Source organism: Dermacentor albipictus, unplaced genomic scaffold, assembly GCF_038994185.2.
Source record: "Dermacentor albipictus isolate Rhodes 1998 colony unplaced genomic scaffold, USDA_Dalb.pri_finalv2 scaffold_40, whole genome shotgun sequence".
NCBI lineage: Eukaryota > Metazoa > Arthropoda > Arachnida > Ixodida > Ixodidae > Dermacentor > Dermacentor albipictus.
The window spans coordinates 1,015,787-1,030,000 of record NW_027225594.1 but is presented as its reverse complement, the minus strand read 5'-3'; the positions used below and the strand labels follow the sequence as shown (position 1 = coordinate 1,030,000).

The 14,214-nt window shown below is 48.4% G+C and overlaps 1 protein-coding gene across 1 annotated transcript; it reads right to left on the bottom strand.

The window, feature by feature from the left end:
* Nucleotides 1-7,869: 7,869 nt before the first annotated feature.
* LOC135914587 (uncharacterized) lies at nt 7,870-10,725 on the bottom strand. The gene has a single exon (XM_065447510.2). The coding sequence runs from the start codon at nt 10,723-10,725 to the stop codon at nt 7,870-7,872; it is 2,856 nt and encodes a 951-aa protein (XP_065303582.2).
* Nucleotides 10,726-14,214: the final 3,489 nt, after the last annotated feature.

Sequence of the window (14,214 nt, the reverse complement as noted above, 5' to 3'; positions counted from 1 at the left end):
CATCTTCCGCCACCTGCGCGCGCTTACTACATAGAAGATGCACGGAATGATTAGTACCTCACGATGGGCGGGATCTCTGGCCTTCCCTGTGCCGGCTCTCGTTACTGATCGGCTAACACGAAAACACTAAGTGTAGTGTATTTGTAGTGTACGCGGTTTGGTCGTGTTTGTCTCTATTTCTCTCTGTCTCTCCCTTCCGCTCTCTTTCTCTTTTTATTCCCCTTAACCTTTGCCCCCGTGCAGGGTAGCCAACCGGAACTGCCTCTGGTTAACATCCCTGTCTTTCTACGCGTCCTTCTCTCTCTCTCTAACCCGAGCCGAGTTTTCACTTTACAGAACTCCACGGTGAAATGGAATATAGTTATTGCCTGTTCTGACCTACATCTTGGTCTTATTGTACTCTGGGCTGTGTCAACGCGGGTAATTATTGCCGGTTGGTAGTAAACTATGTATATTACTGTATGACAGCAATTTCACATGGTTTGCACACAGTTAACAAGAAACGCATTATTCAGGAATCATTGCTGTGCCATCGTCTATTCTTTCATAGCGTGATATAATCGCCGGGAATTGGGAAAAAGCAATTTTTTAAATTGCGTACTTTGTTTTGTATTACTTTTTTTTTCAGCGCATAGATGCAAGGACATGGGATACTGGCTCAAAATATGCGTAGCTCCAGGAGCAAGGAGAAAATAGACTTCAGTTTTCATCTAATGTTGTCAAGAGGACGTATTTGATAAGGCGTCTGCGTTTGAACAACGCGGGACGTGCTTTCCAAAGGAATAATAAAAAAAATGTATTCGAACAGAAGCTCGGCGTAAAATTTTGCTTCTGATTGGTGATGGGTGGGGCGTGGGGGTAGCCCGATTTTATATTGCGTAAAATGCTGCCGATAGTGCTCCACGCACTTTCCAAGCTATAATGTAACATAAGATAAAGAATGAGAAAAATATCTGTCGGAAATTTCTGACTGTAAACTAGGTCTCTTTTTTTTGCAGAGTTCTTTTTTGAAGTTCTTGTTTTCATAGTTAATCATGTTGCAGTGTCATATTCCGAAAGTCCCTAATCGTTTTCGAGAGAGGATCGAATGGGAGACTAAGGATTAATGTTTTGACCACGTTGTGTTCTTTAGAGTACACATATTGCTCAGTGCTCAGCAAATTTTTGCACTCCGCCTCTACGGGAACGTAGCCACTGCAATTGGGAATCATTGCAGACTCAGGACTTCACGTTCGAGAAATCAGAACCCTATATACCGTATACACTCGTGTAATGGTGGCCCCCATGCGAAAAGCCGCACCCAGCACTTTGGAAAAGAAAAAATCCTCCAACACACACGCACACACACACATACACACACACACGCACACACACACGCGCACACATACGCACACACATAAACGCACGCACACACGCATGCACGCACGTACGCACGCACGCGCACACACACACATACACACACACACAAGCACACATACGCACACACACACGCACACACACGCGCACATACGCACACAACGGACCCGTACGCACACACGCGCACACATACGCACACACACGCGCACACACATGCACACATACACACGCACACATACGCACACACACGCACGCACGCGCACAGGCACACACGCACACATACACGCACACACACGCACGCACACACACATACGCACACACAGATACGCGCGCACACACACACGCACACACGCACACACGCACACATACGCACACGCGCACGCACGCACACACAAAGGCACACACACACGCGCACACACACGCGCATATACACACACACACGCGCGCGCACGCGCGCTCACATACGCACACACACACGCACACACACACATACGCACACACATACACACACACACGCGCACATACACACACACACAAGCACACACACGCGCACACACACACGCACACATACGCACACACACGCACGCACACACGCGCACGCACACACGCACACACGCACACGTAAGCACAAACACGCACGCACGCGCACAGGCACACACGCACGCGCGCACGCACGCACGCACGCACGCACACACACAGTAGTGACCAACACTTGGCGGCGGATTGCTTTTACTGCGACGCCGCTCATTCTTTATCACAGGTTGGGCGTGACGTTTTGCTGCGTCTTGCTTGGTTACTACGTTTTGTTGTATCCTTGAATGAGATGACAGATAATCCAAGATTGTTATACAACACAGGTCCGATTTCATGCTTACTGTGATGGCCTGTGATGTATTCGCGAGCATTTCTGATTATATATATATATATATATATATATATATATATATATATATATATATATATATATACTGTAAGGAAGAAGAAGTGCGCCGTGCAGAGCTCCGCAGCCGGATCGCCAATGCCTCTGAAGTGGGGCTTGGGCTAGACGCGGTTCCTGGTTTTGTACCGGCTAAGCCTACGCTGTTGCGTCTTCTTGTCCACGTCCTTCGTGTCGTCCACAGCCGTGGCGGACTTCTTTGCCATATATATATATATATATATATATATATATATATATATATATATGTGTGTGTGTGTGTGTGTGTGTGTGTGTGTGTGTGTGTGTGTGTGTGTGTGTGTGTTTGTGTGTGTGTGTGTGTGTGTGTGTGTGCGCTTTACTAGCGTGATTTGTGGCGCATTCCGGATTTTACAACATTTACTCGGCATGGTTCAGAAAACTGTAATTTTCAGCGTTTGTGCGACATTTGTTGAATTTGATGTTCGGGTGTGTATATGAATCGTCTAATACAATCGACGCTGTTCTTATACACTCGAAAATTTACCCGGAACGCTCACGTTTACGCTTCTGGATTCGTCTATTTGGGGGTGCATTTCATCAATTGACGATACGCTAACGAAGTTACACCTAAAATGAACTACTGGTGGCAGCAGCTCAAGCAAGATTTAGATTCACGGCAAAATGGATGCTTGAAGTGATGAACAGTGATCGAGCAAGCACTATCACGGTGCCAGTGTCATGACGAATAAACCTGTATTCGCCACAGCGGCATTTGCTTCCATGGCGAGGGCAAAATTTATGTGTCGCAACGTTAGTTACTGCCAAATTGTTTGTTCAACTACTCACGAGATCTGATATTTGGGCTAGTTCGTATAAAGATGCATACATATAGAGAAAAAAAGAGAAAAAACAGTGCACTTTTCACGAACGAACGAAGAATATGTGCACACCAGAGTGGGCTTAACTCGCAACCCTGGTGGGTTGAAAACCTTAGCAACTTTTGTTGAAAACCCCGCAGTATAGTTTGCTTGACAACTTTTTCTTTAGTTGCGGTAAGTGTAAGATGGTGCATGTATATTGGTAAGCTTTCAATAAATGTTTACTGTTAATACCAGGAGACATGTTGTGACAGTGCGACCACGCGGCCAGTGCATGTTTCCAGCTCTCCCCACTTTGCATCAGCGCCGCGTCCCTGGATTTGGAAAAGCTGTCTATTGATCGGCAGAGAACCAGAGAATAAAGCGAGGAAATAAGTAGCCGGCGCCATTGAGATTCGAGATGCGTGAACAACGCTTCATGTACTCTGTCGATATTCGAGTATAGTTCCTAGTGTTGCCTTGGAAACTGACGTCAACCCCTTCCCCTCTCAGTCCCAGGCCGTGTCTACTGCACCCTAGAATTGTCCGGTCCCAAGCAATCTGTAAGTATGAGTGTTGTCTGAGAAAGGAACTAGAAGTCGTCTCGGTTGTTTCCTTGTGGTAACTGATGCCCGTATGCACTGCGGCCATAGCTTTATCGGAGACCAAAAAGCTTAGCCAGAAACGAAACGTTTAGGAGAGTATAAGGCGACGGGGGGAGGGGGAGCAGATAGGCTTCTTCATTTGATGGGCCCGATTACTTCTCTGACAGGAGAGGCAACGGTCTGTAGTTTGCCATTGCGCTGCCGGATAGCCTTCTTTCTCTGGCAAAACTGACAATGCTAAACCATACGACAGTCATTCTCGAGGAAGGATAATGGAAAGCTGACCTTGCAATTTTGTTGGCTCCAAGTCGCCGTTTGCCGTTACGGTTCCTGCGAAGATGAAGCGATTCTCGAGAAGCAAACTAAGTTCGGTACCGTAGTCTAAGCACCCAGACCGCTCAATTACCAGGGACGCGATGACAGTAGTTACTTCCCACCCATCGCAAGCATGAGCTTCTCTATACGCAGGATAAACACTGTGGTCTCGTATTTTGTGATGGAATGCTAATTGAGAGTGTACTAGGATATTCTGTTGGATTAAAATCGACATTCAGTACTTTCCTAGCATGGTGCTCTAGTACCATACTCGAGTATACTCTAATGCCGGCTTGCCGGAGGAGACAATTGTGGTCAGGCTAGGATGCGCACAGTAGACACGCCCCTCGTTCTTCCATTTTAATTCTGTGCTGTCGGACGGAGGGAGGCCATGTGACCATTGATGGCTGCCATGCCGTAGGCTCAAATGTTTACATGCCCCTTTGCTCGTGAATAAAAACACTTGACCACTCCATCGCACCTCCCCCCCCACCCCCGCTCCCCACCTCAAATTCGGTGTTATCAACGAAGGGGAACACCACGCCCGCCTTCTCAAAGACTAAGAAAGAAGCATAGAAGCGTGGAAATAAAATCATGAACATGATTTTATTTCCACTTTTTCTTCTGCTCTTGCTATGCTTCTTTCTTAGTCTTTGAGAAGGCGGGCGTGGTGTTCCCCTTCGTTGATAACACCGAATTTGAGGTGGGGAGCGGGGGTGGGGGGGGGGGGGGGAGGTGCGATGGAGTGGTCAAGTGTTTTTATTCACGAGCAAAGGGGCATGTAAACATTTGAGCCTACGGCATGGCAGCCATCAATGGTCACATGGCCTCCCTCCGTCCGGCAGCACAGAATTAAAATGGAAGAACAAACCTGCATCAACCATGAGTGAACGAACAGACTTCATTTCAGAGACCGAGCTGTTGATGCCTGGAGGTGGGTGGCCAGCCTATTTCAGGTAGCCTTGGCCCTGCGCTGATAGCCTAGCTCTGTTCATTAGCTGTAGCTGGTCCTCAAGACTCGGGTTTGTGAGCTGGGCCTCCCACTGGTCTTCTGTTGGTGCTTCATCACAGTCTCTCCTTTTGCGCATCTACGTTTGGCTTCAGCCACAGAAACGTATACCTGCGAATTCCTTTGTCACGCAATGGGAATAACTGGCTCATTTACTGATTTAATAAATCGTGTTTCACAAGATCGCACAGCTAGATTGAACTTCAATTTATTGCTTACCGATTTGCTACCCTTTCATAAAGCACACGTGTTCCCCTGAAAGAAAATAAAGGTCTTTGTATATTTAGTTAGCTTACTTTATCTATTTTTTGTATAATTTCCACTTTACCCTTCCTTATACTTGTTGTTTCCGGTTTTATGTTTCTCCTCCGTATAATCTTCGGCTTCTTGTGCAATCCCATGTAGCGTCTAAACGCCACGGTATAAAGGAAGCAAACAAGCCAGCAAGCGGCAAAGCTCGGAACACATTTTCACGAATTACAAACAAGCCTTCCCCCTCGTGTCCCATTTCACGTTCCTGCCTTCACGCACTGTAATATTAAGCGAAGCTGCCGGTGAATCGAGTCTATGAAAATTAGGTCCCTGGCGATGGGCAGCGCTGTACTGATGGCAACACAAGAGAGATGACACGGAGTGGCACAAGGCCCCGTGCAGACGGGCAAAGATACCGGCGTCAAAGTTGTGTCCACGCCTCAAAAGCTGCCGATGCAGCAACTTCGGTACATTTTGAACATAACGATCGTAACGTATTGGTTTTCATAGGGACAGGAAAACGTGCAGCATTAAACACTGTAACAGGTGCATTTATGTCAATTGTGCGAGAGCCCCGTACATACCGTACAGTATTTCTGATTGCTGTAGTGCGGCTGTCAGTCAGACTGAGCAATGCTTGAGTGAGTGCCTCACGGAACACGAGAACAAAGTACGCAAAGGTGTTCAGGGGCACGCGGTGGTGCACTGCCATGCATGCGTGTACCGACCATATGTCCATAATTGCATTATTCCATATCGTCTTTCTTGGGGGAGCACGACGCGAGCAGTCTATGACTGTACCGCTGTGCATGCACTGGGACGCTTTCTCCCTGTCCCATCATTATTCCATCGCCTTCCCTAGGTAGTCGTACATACGCACCAACTCTAGTCCGATCGGAGCGTTTTGTTATCAGCCTGTAAAATTGCTTGCTGGTAGAAAAGTAGAGAAAACACCGATCGATCGATCGATCGATCGATCGATCAATCAATCAATCAATCAATCAATCAATCAATCAATCAATCAATCAATCAATCAATCAATCAATCAATCAATCAATCAATCAATCAATCAATCAATCAATCAATCAATCAATCAATCAATCAATCAATCAATCAATCGTTCCAATCAATTATAACAAATGGAAACAGGCCGGAACTAAAATTAACCCACGAACGTGCTTTGAAAGTGTTGCAAGGCCCGACAACAGGCAAGGCAAGCGGTAGCATAGCGCGAGTATATAGGCACTCTTTAAAGAAGAAAGCGAAATAGAATCAGCTTTGTAGCTACCGCATAAACGAGACCGCGATCGGCATGCTATGAGCAGAGAACACTAACTATTCGAAGACAGAGTATACAGGCTAAGAGATACTTAAATATATCAATGCTAAATGTTAGTTAATTGTTACAAGAAGAAACAACCACCCACTGCAAGATCACACTGCTAGTACTAAGGAGATAATGATGACATACAAAATCGCACTACATAGCATTAGTTACGCTACACCCTGAAGAAAGTGAAATTTAAAGTGGTTCTTAAAGCTAAGGATTCAAACTTTAAACCTTTTTTTTCTATCTCAAAGGATTTATGATATCAAGTCATTCCTTAAGGACAGGTTACTAACAAAGCCATCCTACAGTTCAACACGCATTGATCAGCGTCCTAAAGTAGGCCTTCCATTTTCAAGCACTACATGTCACTATGACCCATTTATTCCCAGTACATGTTCATGCTGTAATCGCCTTCCATGCAGTGTTGCCACCATTAGAGATGTAAATGCCTTTAAAAGTACTGCTATGAACCTGCTTTGTCAATATGGCCATCATTCGTGTTATGGTCATCAATTGTATTGGGTTGTTTCTGTTGTTGCTGCTGTTCTGTGGCATTTATTAACATTGCACCCACGGCGCTGGCTAATGACCTAATGCGTTGAGGGTAATTAAATAAACAAACAAATAAATAAATAAGTAAATAAATGAGTAAATAAACACCATGGAGAAAAAAGTGATCAAGACATAAAGCCGGAAGCTCTACAGCTGCACAGATCAATGCGAAAAAAAAACGGCAACTTCTTCGCTATGGAAGCTCCACGTAAGGGGAGAGATGTGTAATGTAACGTGCAAGACCTATGGACAGGTACCGATATCCTATGGTTCGCTGTACAACTATCTGAATCAGTGTGCACCGCGGACGACAGCAGTAGTGTCGGCCTTATCTCTGTCGACCAAGGCCAACGATTTCCTTTGTTCGCTTATCCATAACATATCTGCTTCTGTAACGAAGACACCGGACCAATCCGGGAAACAATCATAAGGTGTGTTACCGACGTTCCTAGACTGTCCGAGAATGTTCTTTCTATCGGCAGCGATAAAAAGAAAATATGGACGAAGCCACTGTTTAATATGTCGGTTGAGTTTTGCGCCAGTATTCTCGGTGGGGTTAGAGAAGCATGCTGCGTCCCAAACAGCGGACGACGCATGAGAAAAAACAAGACCAATGTAATCTAAGCCGTTTATTGAAAACAGAAAGGTATCTTTTTTTCTCAGAAAATATTTTCTTTTCCTTCTTGGTTCCTCACTCAGTCTTTTGCGGGGCTGGCGGTGGCAGTCTGAGGCTTCCCACCTTGTACGCACGCAAAGAGTCTCTTTAAAGGTTTCTCCAAATGGATTTCCGCGTAGTAGGCGTAGTCAATGGGCAAGCCATGCTTCCTCACGTACGCCGGATCTTCAGCCCTGTATGCCATTTTGCGCAAGTTCCGCTTTCTGCGCTTGCCGAACTGTTGTGGCCGATCTTCATACTCCTTTCGAAGTTCCTCCTCGTCTGTCACGAGCTCTTTGCATACGACGTAGGGAATCAAATCACCGACGCTGGGAGGTTTCTCCCCCCTAGCTTTCTTCTTTTCGATAACATGCAAATGAGGCGAGTGGCTTTTGTAGTCTGCCTTGTCGTACTTCTTGCGCAAGGTCAGTTCCGCAATGTCCACGAGACCCGACAGCAGGTCGTCCTGTGCCTTTCTGGCTGTTTCCTGAGCAGCCGGTATGTCCACATTCACGATCATTTCGTGGATGCAAGCTTCCATGACGCGTGACAGGTAGGGCAAACAGTCCCTGTGTACCATCTCTAAGCCTTTGACTTCGACCTTGTCGTGTGAGTAGGGGTTGGAAGAGTATACGGCGCCCGCGTACTTCTTCTTGCCGAGAAGCAGGTACGGCCTGCACACTTTCTCAAACTCTAGCTGTATGGGGCGAGGAAAGTGCGACGAAATTAGCTCGGCCAGTGCTTTGCCCATCTCCATGGCTTCTGCCACCGTCTTGCCTCGGCAGATGATCATCACCGAGTCTGTGTCCCCGTAAATCACTTCGTGCTGGGTGTACTTTTTTTCGACGTAGTAAACCGTCTTGTCCATCAGAGTTCTGCCGTAGGCTGTCACAGATCGGGCAATTTCAGTGCAGGGCAGGATTGCATTGCGCACGGCACCCGTGAAGCCGTACACTGAATTCGCACACTTCTTGATGGCCAATTGGCGCTCGTTAAGGAGTGACAGCGTGAACGGGTCGTGCTCGAATTCGGCCATCTCCTCCTTCACTTGCTTTCTTGCTCTCAGAAGGTCGACCAAAATCGTCGGCAAGATTCCCTTCCTGACACTCTCGGACACGAACACATCTCCCTCCGGGGAAGGTTTTCCCTGATCATATTCATAACAATCTTCGTGTTGTCTTTCTTTACTTTCCGTATTCTCAGTCTGCCGCTTCGAGTTCAGGCGAAGAGTCGAGTAGCACAGGTTCATAGCGATGATGATACTCGGGTACAGGGAAGCAAAGTCTAATGTGCACACCGGATCATGATAGAATCCAACCTTTGGTTCGAGCACCTTGGCTCCTTGATATCCCGTGTTGTTTAGATCGCTACTTTCTGCCTTTCTCTTTCTAGGAAAGGCCGGTTTCTTAGCACTGGCTTCCTCTTCATCATCAGAATCATTAAAGTCATCACTGCTGTCACTGCAGTACCCTTGTTGGCCCGACTTCTTCATTGTTGGAAATAACATTCGGTGGGCGTGCGCCTCCCTGGCGATGAGGGTCATGATACGTACTTGTTGACCCCTGCTGTATACGTAACGCATCGGGACGCCCGTTATGTTGGCTATTTCGATTACGGAAGTCATTGTGTTGAACTTGATCATGAGCTTCAGCGGCATGAGAGCGCGCTTCACGCAGCATCCGGCGATCCTGGATCTCGTGGCAGAAGTGCCCTCGTGAAACTCTTTCACCTGCTCATACGTGACATCTTCCAACTGCACCTCACCTGGTATAAACTCTCTGACGACGAAGTCCAAGCTGTACGACCTGAGTTTCTGTTCGGCCGTGATTACATCACGCATGTCGACCAGAATCCGATCGTGCGACGAAACGACCTCCTTATTGCCGAGCACGTAGTGGGACCAGATCCCGCCGTAACGGCGTCGTGAAAACGAGGGCCACAACTGGAAACGTTTGAACCTTTCCAGAATGTAGGGCCAATGAAAACTGCGCCCTTCGTAACCCGTGATGACGTCCGGGTCCATCGACACCACATGACTCATAAACCCCTCGAGCATGTCGGACTCGCTGTCGTAATGCCTCACTTCGGTATTATCCACGGAGTCACAGGATCCGACAACGAAGGCATACTTCCGAAAGTCGTCGCTGTCGTGGGTGGCGCGCAGCACATCCGCAGTGACCACTGAAGCGATCTGGATAATTTGGTCGTCCTCGTTTTCGGCCTTGGGAAAGCTACCGGACTGAGAGATGCCCATAATGTCGATGCTCATGGCTTTCAACACGGGAGTCTCCTTATCGACGTTGTCCACTGTCTTGAGGTTGCGCACCGAGGTTACAAAGCGGGAACTCCGCTCGTTGTACTCGAAGTCAGGCCCCAAGATGAGGAGTTTGTTGGGATGGGCCAGCCCCACGTCAACCTTAAATTGGCACACATGGTCCACTTGCGCCATGTACACTTCGTATGGCACCATCTCGGCAATTTTTTTATACACACTTGGATCACCAATAGATACCTTGATGAATCGTTCCTCGGCGTCGTCCGGGTGGTAGCCATAGCCGTCGATGAACGTCAAGTCACTTGACGTGTCAATTCTGTAGTCGCAGCTAATCTCCTGACCCATGTAGTCTGGCTTGCTTTGTCCAATGCAAGCACTAATGGTAGACACCATATTGCCGATGTCGCCGTCCTTCACCTTGATATACATGTATGGCATCCATCCCCTGACCTCGAGGACAACGAGCATCTGCCGGCTGCACGGGTCCGGGCACGCGACCTGCTTAGCGAAGACGTAGACGCGACATTCGCCACGTTTGCGGTCACTATGATAAACTATGTCAACCGGATACAGCGGGTACTCGCAACGTCTTTTAGACCTGGGCGGGCATTCGTCGGCCATCGCGTAACGTTCGTCGAACACTGAGCGCCAGCGAGCAACTAAGCTTCTATTTTCTGAGCAGATAACACGCCCTCTCTACGAGGAGGGCGTTAGATAGTAGACTTGCAACGACGTCGGCAGACCCGACCGAAAGGAGACGCATTCCTCGCAGTCGAAGCCGCCGCCACCTACCGCCACCACCACTATCGCTCCATCTGTCGCAACTCTTTGCAGGAAACGCGTCGGCTGCTAGCACTCTCACGCTCTCTCTGCTCATAGCTCACTCTCCAGAGCCCTTGCAATCTGCATACGACTGTCTAACGGCGCTCGTCCGCTTCCCGGCGGCGAGCGTTTTTTTTTTTTTATTCAGGCGAAGAAACCGGCGGCACGAGGTTAAACGGCTTCCATATCGCAAGAGCCCGGCAGACTGCCAGCGTGCGAGGCGCGTTGGAGAGTGTATGTTTCCCTGGATAACAGAAACAGATCTCCGAGGCTGTGCTTCTGCTGACTGCATGCGTGGGAATCAATTAGAGAACGCGAAATACGTCACAGATTCCATGTTTTAGATGGGAAATGTGTGAAGGTGTATCATTTGGCACTGAGCTTGGTATTAAGTACTTAGTGCTAAGTACCAAGTATTTTGTCAGCGGTTCCGTCTGCGCGCAATAAATGGATAAATGAGCAAACGATCGATACTCGGTGCAATATGAGAGCATTCCGGCGATGAAGCAAGCACGCGCGGAAAGTCATTTGAACAATGCAACAAAACAGCGCGTTTTACACTTTCACCGTGTAGCTGTATTGAGAGCGGTCTACAGCTCTTTCTTTCACGAGTCTGCAGTCTCAGAGAGGAATTGCTCGTGCAACAATCGTTTGCTTTTTTATCCCTATGGACTCCAGTCTTGCTTTCATGCGTATCGGTATTGGTTGGTATTGCTTCACACTTGTTAAATACCGACTGGCTGCCGTAACTTAGACGTGGATCGACGAGCGATTCCTTTGTCTGTACTCGAATTTATAGGCGAGCTGTATGAGTCAGTCGTTCGAACTTCGCCCGGTGTTTTCGATCTGTAAGACAGTGTTACGTAGCAGTCAACGCATTTCTGACAAGGTGTGGATGTGTGCGCTTAGTGCAACTCCCGTCTCTGTTCTCTCGTCTATTTTACACGAGTATATAATCCAGTAATACGTACCCCACATATTATCATATTATTCGATGGTTTATTTGAGGAAATAATTTTATTCTGTGCAATGTTCTTTCTAGCACACAATTGTCGGTACTTGATTTGGCACGGTAGCTTGAACTCTGGCAGACTGGAGCAATGTATACTTTTATGGGGGAACGCAGAATTTTGTCAAGCTCTATAAGACTGCTATCAGGTCAGTGAATGCAATCTCACCCCCCCAAAAAAAAGAAAACGTACACGGTCCAGCACAGCAAGATGTTAGCAACGGAGAAATACCGCGGAGATGAAATCACTCAAACGTTGTTTATTCATCTGGAATTGAGATTGTTGCTCTTGGTCCGAAAGACATCCGAGGAAGCCGCCTTTTATAGCTGGCCTCAAGTGGTTGAGTTGGCTGACGGTGATTACTCTTATTGTGGTGTTGAGTGGGCTCCTGTTAGACACGTTGATGAAGCGCCAGCCGGTACTTACACTGGCTAACCTCCCTGTCTTTCCTCCCCTTTTGTTTCTCTCTCTCTCTGTTTTCTTGCACACTTGCTACCTATGAGTGGTATAGTACAATATTGCAGCTAATGGTATTGTAGTATAGTATTGGTGCCTTTCTTCGTGCCCTCACTTAGCGCTTCTCCAAAAGGTTCAATGAACCAACAAACTCAGTGTTCAACCCTTCTGCAACGTATAGCAGATTCATTTGCCGCCGTTCGCACGCGCTGGTGGGGAGTCATATAGGCGTAGACGACTGGGGTGCATCGGACCTCTTGCCCCCTCCCCCCCCCCCCCCGCCTGTTCCATGGTCCCGACTAACTTGTGCGCCTAACTTTTATTTGCAACAAGCCTGTACTCGACAGCCTGAAAAAGCTGGTTCATCAGGACTATATACAAGTGTTACGAATGAGCCGTCGTGATGTGCTTCAGTTACGTGCCGGCAATGCCTTCATTCGCACGCAAAGCAGCAACTGGCCGTTGGCCAGCGAAGAACCGAGTTACGTCGGCCGCGGCTATGTTTTCTCTACTGCGCCGAACGTGTAGCGAAGCGGACAAGTCAGACAGGCTGCGACACGTTTCCTCAGGTCGAGGCGTGCAGAGACGTCGGCGCGCCCCCGGAAGCACCTCCTGCACACACGTGCCAGCCTGCGCCGGCGTCGCCGCTTGGGCAATTCCTGCGCTCATCGGACGTTGGCGCTCCTCGTATTTCAACCGGAGGCAGCAGCGCTTGTACTACAAGAAGCTCGACAGTCACGCTGCCTCGACTCACAGTGGCAAACAAAGCTTTTAGCACAATTAGAAAAAAAAGACAGGGACGGGGCAGAGACACAGGATAGCGCTGTCCTGTGTATCTGTCATGTCACTGTCTTTTATGCGAAGCATATTACTAGAGCTCAACCCAGCTCCTCAGGCGCGGCGGTGTCGCCTTCAATACCACGTGACACCGTGACGTCACGACAGAGGAGAAACGGGGCTCCAAATCGCGCCGTCGCTCGCGGCGTCGCCTTCAAAGCTAACCACGTGACACCGTGACGTCACGACAGAGGAGAAACGGGGCTCCAATTCGCGCCGTCGCTCGCGGCGTAGCGGCGGTATATAAGCAGCTGCGCTTGCCTCTGCTAGACACTCACGAGGTGGGATGCCTCCTGGAGACAGAGCTGCTCGTTCGAATGAGAAGCGAAGGTTGCGGCGTGCTACAGAGACTGTTTCTAGGTGGCTTTGCTACTGCGCAGCGACTACGCGCCCCACATCGGACGCGGTGAGCGTCGAGCAACGCAGCGTTCGGCGCGACAACGAAATGTGCGTCTGAGCAAGCGCCGCACGCCTGAGCCGACACCGACGACACCGGCTTTTCTGCGACACGAGCTCCTTAACGCTGTCGCGTTAAAATAAAGGCTAGTATGCTTCCCATCCTGGGCTTAACCTTAGCTACGCCACAGCCAGTTTTTTTTAATTGCGCTAAAGGCCTTTACCATTATGAGTAAACCGTACCAACTAGCCCAAGAATTAGCCTTGTTGACCCTCGACACGGGCCGTCACCGGGTGCCCGGTGGCAGCAACAGGCAGGAAGGCCTCGTTTCTTGTAAAATTTTTCGGTCAGGATCTTATGCGTATAAATGGTTTTCAGGTGACGTCACGGACGCAGCTCTCGCTGCTTTAGTACCCAAACATGGCGGCCACGATGACGTCAGTGCATTGTATGATCATGCGCGCACACTGTTTTGCTTATTGACTGTGACTATTTTACACCAGTTAATCACTGTTACCGCTTTGTAGTTCGACACGAGACGGGGCCCATCGTGCTGTCATGTTTCTTTATTGCGCTCCTTCTCGACGT